Source organism: Oenanthe melanoleuca, chromosome 25 (genome assembly GCF_029582105.1).
Source record: "Oenanthe melanoleuca isolate GR-GAL-2019-014 chromosome 25, OMel1.0, whole genome shotgun sequence".
Classification (NCBI taxonomy): Eukaryota; Metazoa; Chordata; class Aves; order Passeriformes; family Muscicapidae; genus Oenanthe; species Oenanthe melanoleuca.
Genome location: NC_079358.1, coordinates 6,706,329 through 6,724,569, shown reverse-complemented (window position 1 = coordinate 6,724,569; position 18,241 = coordinate 6,706,329). Strand labels below are relative to the sequence as shown.

The 18,241-nt window shown below is 63.2% G+C and overlaps 5 protein-coding genes across 5 annotated transcripts in view; 2 read left to right on the top strand and 3 right to left on the bottom strand.

The window, feature by feature from the left end:
• Positions 1-1,155: 1,155 nt before the first annotated feature.
• Positions 1,156-5,603, bottom strand: LOC130262714 (vacuolar fusion protein MON1 homolog B-like). Its single transcript, XM_056510107.1, is given in 6 exon segments — positions 1,156-1,363; positions 2,327-2,474; positions 2,549-3,377; positions 3,708-3,942; positions 3,944-5,063; positions 5,434-5,603. Coding segments are annotated over 5 exon segments (2,385 nt in total). The 5' UTR covers positions 4,934-5,063; positions 5,434-5,603; the 3' UTR covers positions 1,156-1,180.
• Positions 5,604-6,132: 529 nt separating this feature from the next.
• PTPN18 (protein tyrosine phosphatase non-receptor type 18) lies at positions 6,133-7,239 on the top strand. Its single transcript, XM_056510384.1, has 5 exons — positions 6,133-6,284; positions 6,505-6,560; positions 6,650-6,861; positions 6,943-7,017; positions 7,111-7,239. The coding sequence occupies exons 1-5, from the start codon at positions 6,234-6,236 to the stop codon at positions 7,176-7,178; spliced, it is 462 nt and encodes a 153-aa protein (XP_056366359.1). The 5' UTR covers positions 6,133-6,233; the 3' UTR covers positions 7,179-7,239.
• A 15-nt stretch (positions 7,240-7,254) lies between these two features.
• Positions 7,255-12,297, bottom strand: IMP4 (IMP U3 small nucleolar ribonucleoprotein 4). The gene is made up of 9 exons (XM_056510303.1): positions 12,244-12,297; positions 11,768-11,876; positions 10,126-10,209; positions 9,552-9,661; positions 8,685-8,817; positions 8,431-8,585; positions 7,746-7,840; positions 7,601-7,671; positions 7,255-7,520 (listed from the first exon to the last, which is right to left on the bottom strand). Exons 1-9 carry the CDS (start codon positions 12,244-12,246, stop codon positions 7,408-7,410), a joined length of 873 nt encoding a protein of 290 aa, XP_056366278.1. The 5' UTR covers positions 12,247-12,297; the 3' UTR covers positions 7,255-7,407.
• A 143-nt stretch (positions 12,298-12,440) lies between these two features.
• On the top strand, positions 12,441-14,952 carry CCDC115 (coiled-coil domain containing 115). Its single transcript, XM_056510353.1, has 6 exons — positions 12,441-12,539; positions 12,723-12,823; positions 13,298-13,401; positions 13,985-14,076; positions 14,240-14,368; positions 14,533-14,952. The coding sequence occupies exons 1-6, from the start codon at positions 12,533-12,535 to the stop codon at positions 14,718-14,720; spliced, it is 621 nt and encodes a 206-aa protein (XP_056366328.1). The 5' UTR covers positions 12,441-12,532; the 3' UTR covers positions 14,721-14,952.
• A 324-nt stretch (positions 14,953-15,276) lies between these two features.
• Positions 15,277-18,241, bottom strand: part of UBA1 (ubiquitin like modifier activating enzyme 1) — a 44,137-nt gene continuing 41,172 nt past the window's right edge. The window contains exons 25-27 of the mRNA XM_056510427.1: positions 17,470-17,571; positions 16,949-17,049; positions 15,277-15,597 (exon numbers count right to left, since the gene is read on the bottom strand). Coding sequence (XP_056366402.1) covers positions 15,462-15,597; positions 16,949-17,049; positions 17,470-17,571 — 339 coding nt within the window. The 3' untranslated portion in view covers positions 15,277-15,461. The remainder of the gene's footprint in view (positions 15,598-16,948; positions 17,050-17,469; positions 17,572-18,241) is intronic.

Sequence of the window (18,241 nt, the reverse complement as noted above, 5' to 3'; positions counted from 1 at the left end):
TCCCCCCTGATTTCTCTCCCCTCATCCTTTTCTTTTCTCCCCATTTTCTCCATTTTCTGTCTGTTCTTACCCACCTTTTCTTCCAGGTTTTCTCCCCATTTTCTCTCCCACATTCCTCTCATTTTCAGTTCCCTTTTCCTCCTTCTCTGCCCCATCTCCTCCCTGTTTTCATCTCCTCTTCCCCCATCCTTCTTCCCCTCACCGTTCAGTCCGTGTCCCCTCATCTCATCACACCTCAGGCTGTGTCCCCTCGTCCCCTCAGGCTGTGTCCCTTTGTCCCCTCACCCCTTAGGCTGACCTCTCACCCCTCAGGCTGTGTCCCTGCTGTCCCCTCACCCCTCAGGCCGTGTACCCAAGTCCCCTCACCCCTCAGACCGTTTTCCCTTGTCCCCTCACCCTTCAGACCATGTCCCCTTGTCCCCTCACCCCTCAGACCGTTTTCCCTTGTCCCCTCACCCCTCAGACCGTGTTCCCTTGTCCCTCGTCCCCTCATCCTTCATCCCCTCATCCCCTCACCCCTCAGGCCATGTCCCCTCACCCCTCAGGCCATGTCCCCTCATCCCTTCACCCTTCAGGCCATGTCCCCTCACTCCTCACCCCTCAGACCATGTTCCCTTGTCCCCTCACCCTCAGGCTGTGTCCCCTCATCCCCTCATCCCCTCACCCCTCATCCCCCATCCCCTCACCCCTCAGGCCATGTCCCCTCACCCCTCAGGCCGTGTCCCCTCATCCCCTCAGGCCATGTCCCCTCACCCTTCAGGCCATGTCCCCTCATCCCCCATCCCCTCACCCCTCAGGCCGTGTCCCCTCATCCCCTCAGGCCATGTCCCCTCATCCCCCATCCCCTCACCCCTCAGGCCGTGTCCCCTCACCCCTCAGGCCATGTCCCCTCGTCCCCTCACCCCTCAGGCTGTGTCCCCTCATCCCCTCAGGCCATGTCCCCTCACCCTTCAGGCCATGTCCCCTCACCCCTCAGGCCATGTCCCCTCACCCCTCAGGCCATGTCCCCTCACCCCTCAGGCCATGTCCCCTCATCCCCCATCCCCTCACCCCTCAGGCCGTGTCCCCTCACCCCTCAGGCCATGTCCCCTCATCCCCCATCCCCTCACCCCTCAGGCCGTGTCCCCTCGTCCCCCAGTCCCCCGGACTCAGAACTCTCCCAGGCTCTCAGTGTTTATTGTCAGCCCTGGGGCTCGGGCGCCTCGGGGCGCGCGGGCGCGGCACAGAACGGCGCCGGGTAGCGGATGAACAGCCAGTCCTCCTCCTTCTTGAGCCAGCGCAGCAGCTTGGTCAGCACGGCGATGGCGCCCGCCTTCGTCACCAGCGGGCTGAAGCAGCTGTACAGCTCGAACTTGCTGGTCACCTGTGGGAACCCACACCTGTTAGATTTACAAATCTAAATCCCACACTTGTGGGATTTACTGATGGCACCGCCAGTGAGCATCCTGGTAACTGTGGGATCTACTGATGACATTGCATCCCATTAATTGTGGGATTTACTGACGGCACCAACACTGAGCATCTCATTAATTGTGGGATCTACTGACAGTACTGCCAGTGAGCATCCTGGTAACTGTGGGATCTACTGATGACATTGCATCCCGTTAATTGTGGGATCTACTGACAGTACTGCCAGTGAGCATCCTGGTAACTGTGGGATCTACTGATGGCATTGCATCCCATTAATTGTGGGATTTACTGATGGCACTGACACCAAGCATCCCGTTAATTGTGGGATCTACTGATGACACCCCATCCCATTAATTGTGGGATTTATTGACAGCACTGACACTGAGCCTCTCATTAATTGTTGGATCTACTGACAGTATTGCCAGTGAGCATACTGTAAGTGGTGGGATATACTGACGACACCAGATCCCATTAATTGGGGGATTTACTGATGGCACTGACACTTAGCATCTCATTAATTGTGGGATCTACTGACAGTACTGCCAGTGAGCATCCTGTAAATTATGGGATCTACTGATGACATTGCATCCCATTAATTGTGGGATTTACTGATGGCACTGACACTGAGCATCCCATTAATTGTGGGATCTACTGACAACACTGCATCCTGTTAATTCTGGGATTTACTGACCAGCACCAGTGAACATCCTGTTAATTGTGGGATTTACTGACAGCCCTGACAGTGAGCATCTCATTAATTGTGGGATCTACTGACAACACTCCATCCCATTAATTGTGGGATTTACTAACAGCACCACCAACCAGTGACCCCCCCAACTCCAGCACCCTCTCAGGACAGCACAAACACCCTCTGCTGACTCCAGGCCCTGCTGCCTGCTCCTTCCCCACGGCTCACCCAGGCCAGGAGCGTTTCCTTCTCGGCTACGTGGTAGAGCAGGCGCAGGGGCCGGTGCGGGCTGTGCACCCGGCTGTGCAGGTAGTGGTACAGGTCGAAGAGCCGGTGCTGCTCCTCCTCGCTGGTGTAGGGCTCCTCCAGCTCGGGGCTGCGGGACACAGCAGTCAGGTAAACACCGCCAACACCCCCCCACCCCCCAAATTCTGGGGTATCCCCGCCCACCTGGTGAACTGCGGCAGCTGCTGCATCTCCTCCGGTCCCTCCAAGGGTTTGTAGAGGAAATGCCGAAGCTCGGGTGCTCCGGGGCGGGACGGGCCGTACCCCGCTCCCCCTCGCACTGCCGCGGCCAGCTCGGCCAGCCATCCCTGAGCCCGCAGCGTGTCCTCCAGCTGCCGCCGGCACGCAGCCGCCGCGTAGAACCCCTCCCGCTCCGTGGACAGCAGGATCAGCGTCACGCCGCCTTCCTCCTCCTCCTCCTCCTCCTCGCCCAACCTCGCCGCGTACGCATAGAAATACCCGTCGGGGTTGAAACGCGGCAAACACACGGGGGTCCACACCTCGCCCGCCCCCGCGCCCGCCCCGCCGCCCAGCAGGTTGAGCAGCAAGTGCAGGTCGCTGGCGCACAGCCGCCCGCCCTCGGCCAGCGCTCGCTGCCTGGCCGCCGTCACCAGCCGGCCCCGGGCCGCCAGCACGGCCAGGGCGGGCGCGGGGCGAGCGGCGGCGGCTGCACGGCGAAGAGCCCCGGACACGGCGCGGCGGAGCCCCCCGGGCAAGGGCAGGCAGCGAGCGGCTCCCAGCAGCAGCCGCCCGTCGGCGGCGGCCCCGCAGAGCAGCCGGTCCAGCACGGCCTCGGCGCCCGCCAGCAGCCGGCGGAGGTCGAAGCCGCGGCGGCGAGCGAAGACTCGGGCGATGCCGCCGCGGGTCAGCAGGGACAGGATCTGCTCGTGGACGAAGGCGAGCTCCCGCCGCAGCTGCGCCGCCGACTGCCGAGTGCGGGACACCGACACCAGCAGCAGCGGGCCGCGCTGCTCGAACACCAGCGTGCGGTCCTCTGCGGGCGACAGAGGGGACGCGGCGGTCACACGGGGTGGGGGGCACACGGAGGGACTCGGTGTGGGGTGTGCGGTTGTTTTTGGAGAGTGGCTGCAGCAAGGAAGGTTTTTTGGGGAGGTGGTAGCACCCAGGAAAGGGTTTGGGGGTGAAGAGAGTTTTGGTGGGGTGATTTGATAGATTCAGCTGTAGCTGGGAGAGGGTTTTGGGGGTGGGATGCTGTGTTTGGAGGAGGCTGTTCTGGCTGGACCTGTGGGGGCTGTTTCAGGGCTACCTGAGGGCGGGGCTGGGCAGGTTTGTGGTTAAATCTGTGAATTTGGGGGTCCCGTACCGGAGCAGATGGCACGGATGGCATTGCCGCCGCTCTGGATGAAGGACACCAGGGCCATCATGACACCCATGGTGGCCGCCAGCGCCTCCTCGTTGCCGTGCCGGGAGTAGATCGGCTTCCCGGCCTCGCTGAGCACGAACACGTGTTTGCGCCGCGCTCGCCAGCCCGCGGCCGCCACGTCCTCGTCGGCGCCGCGCCGCCCGCCTGGGCCCGACGTGGCCGCCGCCGCCGTCACCCGCCGCCGTCACCTCCTCCTCTTCCTCCTCAGGGTGACACGGTGGGGATGTCACTGCTGCTGTCACCTCCTCTTCCTCCTCAGGGTGACACTTGGGAGATGTCACTGCTGCTGTCACCTCCTCTTCCTCCTCAGGGTGACATGGTGGGGACGTCACTGCTGGCGTCACCTCCTCTTCCTCCTCAGGGTGACACACCGAGGATGTCACTGCTGCTGTCACCTCCTCCTTTTTCCCCTCAGGGTGACACTCTGCAGATGTCACTGTTGCTGTCACCTCCTCTTCCTCCTCGGGGTGACATGGTGGGGACGTCACTGCTGGCGTCACCTCCTCCTCTTCCTCCTCAGGGTGACATGGTGGGGATGTCACTGCTGCTGTCACCTCCTGCTCTTTCTCCTCAGGGTGGCACTCTGTGGATGTCACTGGTGCTGTCACCTCCTCCTTTTTCCCCTCAGGGTGACACTCTGCAGATGTCACTGTTGCTGTCACCTCCTCTTTCCCCTCAGGTTGACACTCTGGGGATGTCACCGATGCTGTCACCTCCTCTTCATCCCCTACAGAAGGATGTGCTGGGGATGTTGCTGCCATGGTCATCTCCTCCTCGCTGTGCTCAGTGCCTGGGGATGTCACTGCTGTTGTCACCGCTGTGGTCACCTCCTCCTCCTCATAAGCATGAGCACCTGAGGATGTTCTGGCTTCTTCTGCTGTCACTGCTGCCACCACCTCCTCATCCCTGCCACACGGCCCACCTTGGGATGGCATGGCCACCACTGTGTCCACATCCTCCTCCTCCTCCTCCTCCTCACTGGGGCACCACTTCAGGGACTCTGTGTCCGTCACCACTGCTGTCACCTTGTCCTCCTCCTCCTCATTCCCAGCAGGGTGACACACGGATGATGTCATGGCTGCCACTGCTGTCACATCTTCCTCCTCACCCTCCCCACTGTGGTGACAGCTCAGGGACACCGTGTCCACTGTCCTCGCTGGGTCCATCTCTGCCGCACCGGTGACCAGCAGGGGGCGCCGGGGCGGTGCCTGCACACCTGAGCAGCCCCGCCCTGCCCCACCCTGCCCTCACCAAGGGCGGGGTCAGGGGTCCTGGGCGCTGCCTTGGCCACGGCACCTGTGGGGCGACGAGGGGTGGGGTCACAAGCCACACCCCCAACTCACACCTTGTTGCCACACCCCCAGCCCCACCCAGTAAACCCCAGCCCTGGTGGTCTACCCTAAGGCCACGCCCACTGACACAAAGCCACGCCCCCATAGAAGCCCACCCCGTAACACCCCACACGTGCCTCTATGACCACGCCCCTACAGCGAAACCACGCCCACACCTGCGCTAAGCCCCGCCCCCCACAGCTTTAACCCTCCCCGACCCCCTGGGGCAGCCCCGCCCTCTCACAAAGCCCCGCCCCCCACTCGATCGCCCCCCCCCCGCCCGCCCCCTCCCCACCGGCCCCGCCCCCAGCCGTGCCCGCCCCGCGCGCGCTCACCGGCCGCGCTCCCGCTCCCGCCGCCACCGCCGCTTCCGGGGCCGCCGCGCCGCGCGCCCGTGACGTCACCGCGCCGCCGCTTTCACCAATCACCGCGCGGCGCGGAGGAAGGGGGCGGGGTCTCTGAAAACCGACCAATCAGCGCGCGGGGGGCGGGGCCCGAGGAGCCAGGCCTCTTTTGGCGGGTTCTCCTGCTCCACCCCCCTTCCCTCGTGCTCCCTGTGACGTCACGCGGGGGCGGGGGCGGAGCGCAGCCTCGTGACCCCTATAGGGGCTATAGGAGCCGAGCCCCGCCCCCGCAGGACCCCAAATTGTCTCTTAGAGGCCTTGCAGGGGCTGTGTGACCCCCCCACTCCACGGCCCCACTGCGCCTTCAGGGCCTCCCAGATGAGCCCTAGGAGCCACAGGAACCAGGGGTGCTTTAGGGCACCCCAAAAGTTCTATAGGCACCCCCGAAGTGCTTTAGGGGACCCACGCAGGGACTGTAGGGTCGGTAAGGACACCCAAAATCTCTATACGGCTTTGGCGGGTTTTCTCAGAGGCTCTGTGGGGTCTCTAAACCCTTCCGGACATGCTGCAGAGGCAATAAGAACCCCAAAAAACCCCACAGAGCCCCTAAACAGCCCCTCCAGGGAGGAGGAGCCCCCACAAATCCCCCAGCGCTTTCCCATGGGATCTTTACGTCCCCACCTCCAGCCCAGGGGCCGGGCTCCAGCCCAGGGGTGGGGCCTGGCCACTGAAAAAACCCCCCGGGATCCCCTCGTGCGCCCCACACACCTGAGACCCCCCCAGGGACCCCGATGGCACCTGCACCGCCCCCCGGGCACCTCAGCCTGGCCCGCGGGGCCCAGGTGAGAGCAGCACCCGGGGATCGGGGGGAGCACCCGGGGATCGGGGGGCCGCGGGCATCCGGGGCGGGGTGGGGGCACGAAAGCGGCCGCGGCACTTCCTGGCCCCGGAAAGGGGAAGTGAAAGAAGGGGCCCGGCTGCTACGGGGGGGACCCCGAGAGGTTTGGGGGGACGCGGGAGCTGCCGTAGCCCCCATTTTGGGGTGACCCTTTGCCTCCCCAGCCCCCCCTGTACCAGGACGCTGTGGCTCGTCGGGCTCTGCGCCCCACCTTGCTCAGGTGAGTGCTGGCCAGAGGGGACAGGTGAGCCGGACAGGTGATCCGGACAGGTGTCCCCTCCCTCCCTTGTCGCCCCCTCCCCTCTCCAGGAGCGTTTCGGTGCCGGCCGAGCCCCCCGCGCCCCCCGCCATGGATGTCACCTACGCCGTGGTCAACAAACCTCGCAGGGGGGGCGGGGCCGCGGGGAGAGGCCCCTCCCCCTTGGATAGAGACCACGCCCCCTTTGTGAGAGACTCCGCCCCCTCGGGCACGTGCTCGCTGCCGGGCAGCCCCGTGCGCCGCCCCTCCCCCAGCCCCGCAGGTGAGTGGGGGGGTTTGGGGAGGTTTAAGGGGCTCAAAGACCCCCCCAGGATAATTCTGACCCTGCTCTCCCCCTCCCCAGGCTCCCCCAGACCCACGGATGGCGCCTATGAGGTTGTGACCCCTCCCACAGACCCCGGCAGCAGCCCCTGCCTTGGTGAGAATGGGGGGTTCTCGCTGTCTGGGTGGGATTTGGGGGGTTCAGGGGGGTCCAGCCCCCCTCCTCACTGACCCCCTGCTCCCCCACCAGGGTTTAACTTCCGCATTGGGAAGCCCAAGGGCCCGCGGGACCCCCCGGCCGAGTGGTCCCAGGTGTGAGGGGGGTCCAGATCCCTGAGCTCCCCCAACAGAGGAGGGGCCACAGCAGAACCCGACCAATCCTTACACAGCCCAATATAGAAAAAACCAATTTATTATAACAAATAAAAACTGATTCTGGGAGACACTGGGGGAGTCCAGAGCGGGCTCAGCTGCCAGGAGGGTCTCAGGTCTGCAGGTGGGTCCCACCTGGGGGGTCTCCAGGTGTTTGGGGGGGGTCCTGGGGGGCTCAGGTGGCGCTGAGCAGGCGGCGCTTGGGGGCCGTGGCTGTGTAGGGGTGCCAGCGCCACTCCACATCAGCAGCGTCCCCCTGCTCCAGCGTCCCCAGGCGGATCAGGTAGGCTGGGGGGGGACACACAGAGGGGTTTTTGGGATGTTTGGGGACACTTTTAGGGCTGTTGGGGACAGCAGGGGACACTCACGCCTCAGCTGGAAACGGGGTCCAACCTCCTCCAGCTCCACCGTCCGCCCCCGGCGCCGGTACACGTGGTTCCTGTGAGGAGGGGGGGTCAGAGGGGCACATGGGGGGGGTGTGTCCGTGTCACTGTGTCCCCACGTGTCACCCACCTCACTAAAATGACGTCATCCTCGTTGGCGAAGGTCACCACGCGGCGGCTGTCGGGGCGGGGAACGGGGAACAGGTGCTTCAGGATGGTCCCCACCTAAAGGGGGGGGGACAGCAAAGGGGTCACCCCAACCCTGGCACCTCCTGTGTTCCTCCCCAGTGTCCCCATTTCCTCCACAGTGTCCCCTCATATCCCTCCCTTTGCCCTCTTTGTCCCCAAACATCCTCTCACATCCCCCAATTTGTCCTCCCTGTCCCCAACTGTCCCATCACATTCCCCCCCTTTGCCCTCTTTGTCCCCAAACATCCTCTCACATCCCCCAATTTGTCCTCCCTGTCCCCAAATTTCCCTCACATCCCCCAATTAGCCCTCCCTGTCCCCAAATGTCCCCTTTCATCCCCCCTCAATTTGCCCTCCTTGTCCCCAAACATCCTCTCACATCCCCCAATTTGTCCTCCCTGTCCCCAAATATCCCCTCACATCCCCCAATTAGCCCTCCCTGTCCCCAAATGTCCCCTTTCATCCCCCCTCAATTTGCCCTCCTTGTCCCCAAACATCCTCTCACATCCCCCAATTTGTCCTCCCTGTCCCCAAATATCCCCTCACATCCCCCAATTAGCCCTCCCTGTCCCCAAATGTCCCCTCACATCCCCCAATTTCTCCTCCCTGTCCCCCCTGGCCGTTACCCTTTTCCCAAGAGTGGAATCCAGTCGCAGCAGCAGCAGGTGGGGGGCGGCCAGCGGGGCCCCCCCGAGCCCCCCGACCTCCTGGCGCAGCACGGCCCCGCTCAGCGTGAAATGGGCAGTGGGGCCGTGGGGCAGGTGGGACACAATCAGCCCATCTATAGGAGGGGAGGGGCTCCATCAGGACACACCCCTCAAAAAAAGGCCACACCCCCTTAGGATTAACCCCTCCCTCCCCAAAACGGGGGAGCACCGACCGGGGCGGCCGCGGGTCTCGTGCAGCAGCAGCAGGTCGGTGACGCCGGCGGCGCGGCACGCCGCCACCAGAGCGCCCAGCTCGGCGCGGCCGCGGTTCATCCGGCGAGCCCCCGGCAGCAGCAGGCACAGCTCCTGCCCGGGGGGGTGTGGGCGGGGTCAGGGGGGGCCACGCCCTGTTTGTGTCACCACAAATCACCCCCTTGTGTCCCCAAGTCTGTGGCATGCTGAGAGGGTGATAGGGACACGCCCATGCCTGGCCACGCCCATTTAACCAAATTAGGTAATTGCTGGAGCCACGCCCATAAAGACTCCTCCCACTCCTATGGGTTGCACCCCCCAAACAAGCCCCTCCCATTGGCCAACCACACCCATCAAAGTCCCACCCTTTGTTGAAGCCACGCCCCCATGGGGTGAGGTCAAGGTGCTCAAGCTGGGTCAGGGCCACACCCAGACAGAGCCACACCCAGAGCCAGACCCAGCCCAAACCACACCCAAACTGGCCACACCCACACCAGAGCCACACCCAGATCGGGTCACGCCTAAAAGTGCCCACACCCACTCCAGGCCATGCCCAAATTTTGACACACCCAAAAATAGCCATGTCCCAGAGCCACACCCAGCTCAGACCACACCCAAACATGGTCACACCCACTCCAGAGCCACACCCATCCCAGAGCCACACCCAGCTCAGGCCACACCCAAAACCAGCCACACCCATCCCAAAGCTACACCCAGCTCAGGCCACACCCAAAACCAGCCACACCCATCCCAAAGCTACACCCAGCTCAGGCCACACCCGCCACAGAGCCCCACCCAAATCTGGCCACGCCCACGCCAGAGCCCCACCCAAACCTGGCCACGCCCACCTTGGCAAAGAGCCGCAGGCGGGAGCTGGGGTCACGTGACGTCGTCACCATCACCTTGGGGGGCTCCAGCCCCGCCCACCTGTACTCGTCATCCTGGCTGTCACCTGCCCCTGGGGGCGGGGCTTTGTCAGGCCACACCCCCTGCACTCCCAGCCCTGCCCACTGCAGCCACACCCACCCCACGGGCAGTTGGGGTCAATTCAGTGATGTGGTTTTGGGGGAATTCAGATTTAATTGCCATTTTGGGGGATTTGTGGCTCATTGTTGGAGGAATGAAGCCCAGATTGGGGGTGCAGCCCCTCACTCATTTTGGGGTGAACTGAATCTTATCTGGGGAATTGAAAAACACACACATAATTTGGGGAAAAATGGCAAATTTGATTCTAGGGACAATCTATTTTTTTTTAGTTTTTTTTTGGGCTGCCTCCAAGATTCCCCCCTCCTCATTTTGGGGTCGAGCTCACACTCCCAGGCTCTTACCCATCCCCCACCCTTGTGTTTGGAAGTTCCAATCTCCCCAAATTCGGGGTTCCCTCTCCCCACCCTTCCCCCCAAGTTTGGGGGTCCCACTCACCCCCTGGTGCCTCGAAGTCGAACTCGAGCTCCTTCTGCAGGGCCAGAGCCTCGCGCCGCAGCTCCGTGGGCAGCAGCCGATTCTCTGGGGGGCAGAGGAACGGGGGGGCTCACACAGGGACCCCAAAACCCTCCCCATTTCAAATACCCCAGCCCCAAAACCCTCCCCATTTCAAATATCCCAGCCCCAAACCCTCCCCATTTCAAATACCCCAGCCCCAAACCCTCCCCATTTCAAACACCCCAGCCCCCAAACCCTCCCCATTTCAAACATCCCAGCCCCAAACCCTCCCCATTTCAAACATCCCAGCCCCAAACCCTCCCCATCTCAAATACCCCAGCCCCAAACCCTCACCATGTCAAACAAACCAGCCCCAAACCCTCCCCATTTCAAATATCCGAGCCCCAAACCCTCCCCATTTCAAACATCCCAGCCCCAAACCCTCACCATTTCAAACATCCCAGCCCCAAACCCTCCCCATTTCAAATAACCCAGCCCCAAACCCTCCCCATTTCAAATATCCCAGCCCCAAACCCTCACCATGTCAAACAAACCAGCCCCAAACCCTCCCCATTTCAAACACCCCAGCCCCCAAACCCTCCCCATTTCAAATATCCCAGCCCCAAACCCTCCCCATTTCAAATACCCCAGCCCCAAAACCCTCCCCATTTCAAATACCCCAGCCCCAAACCCTCCCCATTTCAAACATCCCAGCCCCAAACCCTCCCCATTTCAAATAACCCAGCCCCAAACCCTCCCCATTTCAAACACCCCAGCCCCAAACCCTCACCATGTCAAACAAACCAGCCCCAAACCCTCCCCATTTCAAACACCCCAGCCCCCAAACCCTCCCCATTTCAAATATCCGAGCCCCAAACCCTCCCCATTTCAAACACCCCAGCCCCCAAACCCTCCCCATTTCAAATATCCCAGCCCCAAACCCTCCCCATTTCAAATATCCCAGCCCCAAACCCTCCCCATTTCAAACACCCCAGCCCCCAAACCCTCCCCATTTCAAATACCTCAGCCCCCAAACCCTCCCCATTTCAAATACCTCAGCCCCCAAACCCTCCCCATTTCAAATACCCCAGCCCCAAACCCTCCCCATTTCAAATATCCCAGCCCCAAACCCTCCCCATTTCAAATATCCCAGCCCCAAACCTTCCCCATTTCAAACACCCCAGCCCCAAATAAACCCCTGGCCCTGCAGCACCCCCACTCTCCCCTCTTAACCCCCTTCAACAATCCCAAATATCTTCAAATCCCCTATTTAACAACCCCAAATATCCCCAAACCCCCTCTTTATCAATCCCAAATATCCCAAATCCCCTAAAACTCTTCTCTCTCCACCCAAGCTCCCTTTAACAACCCCAAATATCCTCAAACTCCCTCTTTAACAACCCCAAATCCCCTCTTTAATAACCCCAAATATTCTCAAACCCCCTTAAACTCTCCTCTCTCCACCCTTAACTCCTCCAAATCTCTGCTGCCTCCAGCTCCCTTTGAACACTCCTGGAATCTCTCCTAACATCCCTTAACTCCTCCCAAACCCCCCAAAATTCCTCCCTGCCTCTCTTCACCCCTCTCGCCGCATTTTTTCCCCTCCCAGCCCCTCTCTCGCCCCCTCCCCGTGTCCCGGTACCGTCGAGCGCCCGCCGCAGGCTCTCCCTGCGCTCCCGCTGCCGCTGCTGCTGCTGCTCCCTCGCCCGGCGCTGCAGATATTCCCGGCGCTCCCGGGCCTGGCGCCGCAGCTGCGACACGGCGACAGAGAGAGGTGACAACGGGGGTGGCACCGGGGGTGACACAGGGGGTGACACAGGGGTGACACCAGGGGTGGCACCGGGGGGGGATGTGAGGGACACGGAGCGATGAGGGGATGGGGGACACGGCTGAGGGAGGATTGGAGGTGGCATCGAGGGGTGAGGGCACAGCGGCGACATTGAGGGACAGCGGGTAAAGACAGCGTGAGGGGGGATGTGGGGATATGGAGAGCGGGGTAGGGCCCGCTGTGGGGGACACGGAGGGATGAGAGGATGGACATGAGGGTGATGTTGGGGGAGGCGCCATGGAGGGGTGGGAGACACGAGGGGGACCCCAAAACTCCCCGTCCCCCCTCACCATGGTCGCTCCGCGCCGCTCCTCACACGCCGGCACCTCCCAGCACCGCCGCCTCCCATTGGCCGAGAGCTGTAGGACCAATGAGAGCGCTCGGTGCTGCCCGAGATGGGCGGGAACTCTGCGCCCTCACTCAAGATGGCGGCAAGCTCGGCGTCACCCCGCCGCGCTGCCGGCCCTCACGCAAGCCCCGCCCCTCGGGGTTTCGCGCGCGCTGATTGGCTGAGAGGAGCCGGGGCGGGCTGCGATTGGACGAGGCGGGGCCGGGCCTGAGGCCGCGCTGAGGGCCGCGATGGACGGTGAGGGAGGGCCGGGGGCTCCGGGGGGTTTTGGAGGATTTTCGGGGGTCCTGCGGGTGTCTAGGGGGGGTCTGCGGGGACACGGGTGACACCGTGCGGACGCCAGGCCGGTCCCGGGGTGTGGGATGGTTTTGGTGGGTCTGGGGGTGCCCGTGGGGTCCTGAGCTGTGTCTCCCCCCTCAGGGTCGCTGTCGCTGTCGCTGGACGCGGCCGCGCTGGAGGTGATGGAGGCGCTGGAGCTGCTGCAGCAGCGGCGGGAGCAGCTGGAGCAGCACCTGCGGCAGGTGAGGGGACACACTGGGGACACACTGGGGACACCCCAATCCTCGTGGGGACACGTGTGAGGAGGTGCCACCTGCCACAGGGACACACCTGGCATGTGCCACCCACTACAGGTGTGTGCCAACCCCCTGGGGACACACCTGGGGACAGTCCCCTGCTGTGGGGACACGGCTGGGGACACCCCACCTGTCCTGGGACATATGGGGGGACAGAAAGGGACATGCCACAGGGCCACGTCGTCCCCATGTCCTCAGGGCTGGCTGTGAATTATGTTCCCCTGTGTCCCCCCAGGTGGCTGTCCCTGAGCTCATGTCCCTGTGTCCCCAGGGGTGGCTGTCCTTCTGTCCCCCTAAATGTCCCCGCTGTGTCCCCAATGTCCCCACAGGGGTGGCTGTCCCTGTCACTGTGTCCCCAATGTCCCCACAGGGGTGGCTGTCCCTGTTACTGTGTCCCAAATGTCCCCAATGTCCCCGCAGGGGTGGCTGTCCCTGGCTCAGACCCGCTACTCCCTGGGCTGTCACCGCGTCTCGTCCCTGCAGTACGGGGCCACCATGGTGCCCCGAGTCCGTGTGTGCCACAGGTGGGGACATCGGGGGACAGGGACACTGGGGGGGGGGCAGTGGGACATTGGGAGGGACACTGGGGACACTCAAGGTGACAGGGACACAGGGAGGAACATTGGGGACATTCACTGGGGGGTGACAGGGACACAGGAACATTGGGGACACTCAGGGGGGTGACAGGGACACAGGGAGGGATATTGGGGACACTCAGTGGGGGGTGACAGGGACACAGGAACATTGGGGACACTCAGTGGGGGTAACAGGGACACAGGGAGGGACACTGGGGACACTCACTGGGGGGTGACAGGGACACGGAGGGACACTGGGGACACTCAAGGTGACAGGGACACAGGGAGGGATATTGGGGACACACGGGGGGGGTGACAGGGACACAGGGAGGGACACTGGGGACACTTGAGGTGACAGTGACACAGGGAGGGACATTGGGGACACACTGGGGTGTCCCCAGTTTGGGGAAGTGACACAGAGGTGACACTGATGAGGTGTAAGAGTGCAGGGGGGTGACAATGGGATGTCCCTGTGGTGGCAAAGGGACACCAGGGCGTGCTGGTGACACTGTCCCCACTGTGTCACCCCCAGGCAGGACCCCGAGGGACGCCCCCACTTTGAGGAGGTTCCAGGAACTGGGGGGGACCCCGAGGACCCCGACCCCCAGCAGGGGGGGGGTGATGGTGAGAGGGGGGCTGTGGGTGTGGGGGGGTCCCCAAAATGTCCCCAGTGGGTGCTGGGGACAGACTGGGGGTTCTGGGGATGTCACCCATGGGTGCTGGGGGGGAATTTGGGGTGCTGAGTTGTTTTTTGGGGAGGGGTCTCTGATTTTTCTCTCTCCCCCAGGGCTGCGGCACCGCCGGGGAGCCCCAGAAAAAGGGGGGACCCCCACCCGGCCCCCCTCAGACCCCCTGGGCTGGTTTGGGGTCCTGGTGCCCCCCAGCCTGCGGCAGGCCCAGGGAAGCTTCCAGAAGGGTGAGGACTGGGAGGAACTGGGGGATCCCCAAAAACAGGATCCCCAAACCTGAGGGGTCCCTAGAATGGGGGAAATGTGGGGAGTGCCCAAAACTGGGGAGGGAGGGATAAAGGTCATGACCCCCATGACCTCCTTGTCCCCCTGGTGTCCCCTCTGTCCCCAGGGGTGACGCTGGCCGTGGAGGTGGCCGAGCTCCAGGCCACCGTGGAAGCTGCGGCCGCCCGGTACCGGCAACTGCTGCGGCAGAAATGTCACCTGGCTGGGGACAGCGGGGACAGCAGGGACAGCCAGACCCCCACGGGGACAGCTGGGGACACCGAGGGTGACACAGCCACCTCAGTGACTGCGTGACATCAACAGCGAGGACACGTCTGCAGGTGACACACGGGGACACAGGTGACACCGTGAGCCAGGGGACACAGGTGACACGGGGCTGTGCTGACCCTTCACAGGTCCCCAAGGCCTGCAGGTGACACTGAGGACTTGGCAGGTGACACCGAGCCCTGCGTGATGTCACCAAGGAGGGTCCCTCCGTGTCACCACCGCCAATAAAGCCACCGTGGTGTCCCCAACTTGCTGCCAACCTGGTGCCACTGCAGGGTCATTTGTCACCGCTGTCATGTGCTGGCTGTGCCAGTGTCACCATGGCCAGTGCCACCATGGGGTAATTTGTCACTGCTGCCAGGTGCCAGCTGTGCCAGTGCCACCACCGGGTCATTTGTCAGCCCTGTCAGGTGCTGGCCATGGCAGTGCCACCACGGAGTCATTTGTCACTGATGATGTCACCACGGGGTCATTTGTCACCCCTGTCAGGTGCTGGCCATGGCAGTGCCACCACGGGGTCATTTGTCGCCCCTGTCACGTGCCAGTGCCACCACCGGGCCATTCCACACCAGCACCACGTGACTCAGACACGCCCCTTTTTGCCAAGGTCTATGTTTATTGGGCGGGGCCCTCGCCCCGCCCCCAAACCCCACCCCCATCCCGGGGGCGGGGCCGACACAACAACGACTATGGGGAGGGGGCGGGGCGTGCCGGGGGCGGGGCCTGTGCCGGGGGCGTGGCCGGGCGGGGGGCGGGGCCGGGCGCCCCCTAGCGGAAGGTGTAGCGCACGTAGGGCACCTCGATGTCGGCGTCGCTGTCGTCGTTGCAGCAGAGCTCGAACACCAGCGCCTTGACGTGGCGGCCCAGCTTCTTCTTGGACACCCGCATGACGATCTCCGTCATCCTGCGGGGACAGGGGACATGAGGGACAGTGTCTGTCACCCTGGGGGGACAGGGGACATGAGGGGATGGGGGACAGCAGGGACATGAGGGACAGTGTCTGTCCTGGTGGAACAGGGGACATGAGGGAAGGGGGTGACAAGGGACATGAGGGGATGGGTGGGACAGCAGGAACATGAGGGACAGTGTCTGTCATTCTGGTGGAACAGGGGACATGAGGGGAGGGGGGGACAAGGGACATGGGGGACAGTCTGTCATCCTAGGGAGACAGGGGTGTCAGGGGACAGTAGGGACATGAGGGGACAGTGTCTGCCACCCTAGGGGGACAGGGGCGTCAGGGGACAGTGGGGACATGAGGCGACATGGGGGACAGTGTCTCACTCCGTGGGGACAGGGGACAACAGCGGGGACATGAGAGGGTGTGGGGGACACTGGGGACATGAGGGACAGCGTCTGTCATCCTGGGGGGACAGGGGACATGAGGGGACGTGGGGGACAGTGTCTGTCACTCTGGGGGGACAGGGGACATGAGGGGACATGGGGGACAGTGTCTGTCACTCTGTGGGGACAGAGGACACAGCAGGTCTGTCACCCTGAGGGGACATGAGGGACATGGGGGATAGTGTCTGTCACCCTGCAGGGACATGGGCACATGGCAGGATGTGAGCTGTGATTTCTGTCACCCTGCAGGGACAGTGGGGACACGGCAGGGACACGTGGCACAGGGACAGGAGGGGACACCCACAGGGGATGGGCTCACACAGGGAGGGGACACGGCCACACCCTGTCCCCACCCAGGACACGTCCCCCCACCACAGGACAGTGTTCTCCCAGTGTCCCTGCTGTCCCCACTATCCCCAGTGTCTCCAATGTCCCCAGTGTCCCTGTCTCCAGTGTCCCCCAGTGTCTCCATTGTCCCCAGATGTCCCCAGTGTCCCCACTATCCCCCACTATCCCTGGATGTCCCCACTGTCCCCTGTGTCCCCGATGTCCCCACTGTCCCCAATGTCCCCAGTATCCCCACTATCCCCTGTGTCCCCCAGTGTCCCCGGTGTCCCCAGTGTCCCTGATGTCCCCACTATCCCCTGTGTCCCCAGTGTCCCTGATGTCCCCGATGTCCCCAGTGTCCCCACTGTCCCTGATGTCCCCACTATCCCCTGTGTCCCCAGTGTCCCCTGTGTCCCCACTATCCCGTGTCCCCAGTGTCCCCACTATCCCCACTGTCCCCCACTATCCCTGGATGTCCCCACTGTCCCCACTGTCCCTGATGTCCCCACTGTCCCCAGTGTCCTCTGTGTCCCCAGTGTCCCTGATGTCCCCACTGTCCCCAGTGTACCCATTGTCCCCAGCCCTACGGTTGGTCGTGGCGCTCGCGCAGTTTCGCCGCCGGCATGAAGAAGGAGTAGAGCATGGACACGCCCTGGGACAGCATGGTGATCTCCAGCCGGTGCTCCTTCTGCAGGGGACAGGAGGGACAGGGGGGACAGGGGGTCAGCAGGGCCTGGGGACATCGGCCAGTGCAGGGGTCAGTGGGGCTTGGGGACATCGGCCACCATGGGGGTCAGCAGGGCCTGGGGACATCGGCCAGTGCAGGGGTCAGTGGGGCTTGGGGACATTGGTCACTGCAGGGGTCAGTGGGGCTTGGGGACATTGGTCACTGCAGGGGTCAGTGGGGCTTGGGGACATCGGCCACTGCAGGGGTCAGTGGGGCTTGGGGACATTGGTCACTGCAGGGTCAGTGGGGCTTGGGGACATCGGCCACTGCAGGACCTTGACCCTTCGCCTTTTCCTCGCACTCCCCTCTTGGTCGGGGTCCCTCAGTTGTCCCCTGCCCCCCTCCCAGTGGCTCCCAGTCCCTCCCAGTGGCTCCCAGTACCTTGAAGTAGGCGAGGAACTGGCGCAGGGTCATCTCCTGCCCGTCGGGCTGCAGCCCCTGCACCTCGAACCGGTCCCACAGCGTCCACTCCACCTCGTAGTACTGGGGATGGGGCGGGGGGCTCAGAGCCAGGGGGGACCCCAGACCCCTCTGGGACTGACCCCCAAACCCACTGTGACCCCAAACCCCTCTGGGACTGACGCCAAACCCACTGTGACCCCAAACCCCCCTGGGAGTGACCCCCAAACCCACTGCAACCCCAAACCCCCCTGGGAGTGACCCCCAAACCCACTGCGACCCCAAACCCCCCTGGGAGTGACCCCTAAACCCCCCTGGGAGTGACCCCCAAACCCACTGCGACCCCAAACCCCCCTGGGAGCAAAGTCTGACCCTACTGTGACCCCAAATTCCCTCTGGGAGTGAAGCTGGGCCCCACTGCGACCCCAAATCCCCTTGGGGAGTGACCCCCAAACCCAGTGTGATCCCAAATCCCCTTGGGGAGTGACCCCCAAACCCAGTGTGATCCCAAATCCCCTTGGGGAGTGACCCCCAAACCCAGTGTGACCACAAATCCCCTCTGGAAGAGAAGCCTGACCCTACTGTGACCCCAAATTCCATCTGGGAATGACCCCCATCCCTACAGTCACCCCAAATCCCCTCTGCCCATGTCCCCATGACCCCACAAGGACCCCAAACCCCCTCTGCCCTCACCCCCCAGGACCCCAAATCCCCTCCAGCCTCACCCCCCACCCCCACAGAGACCCCAAATCCC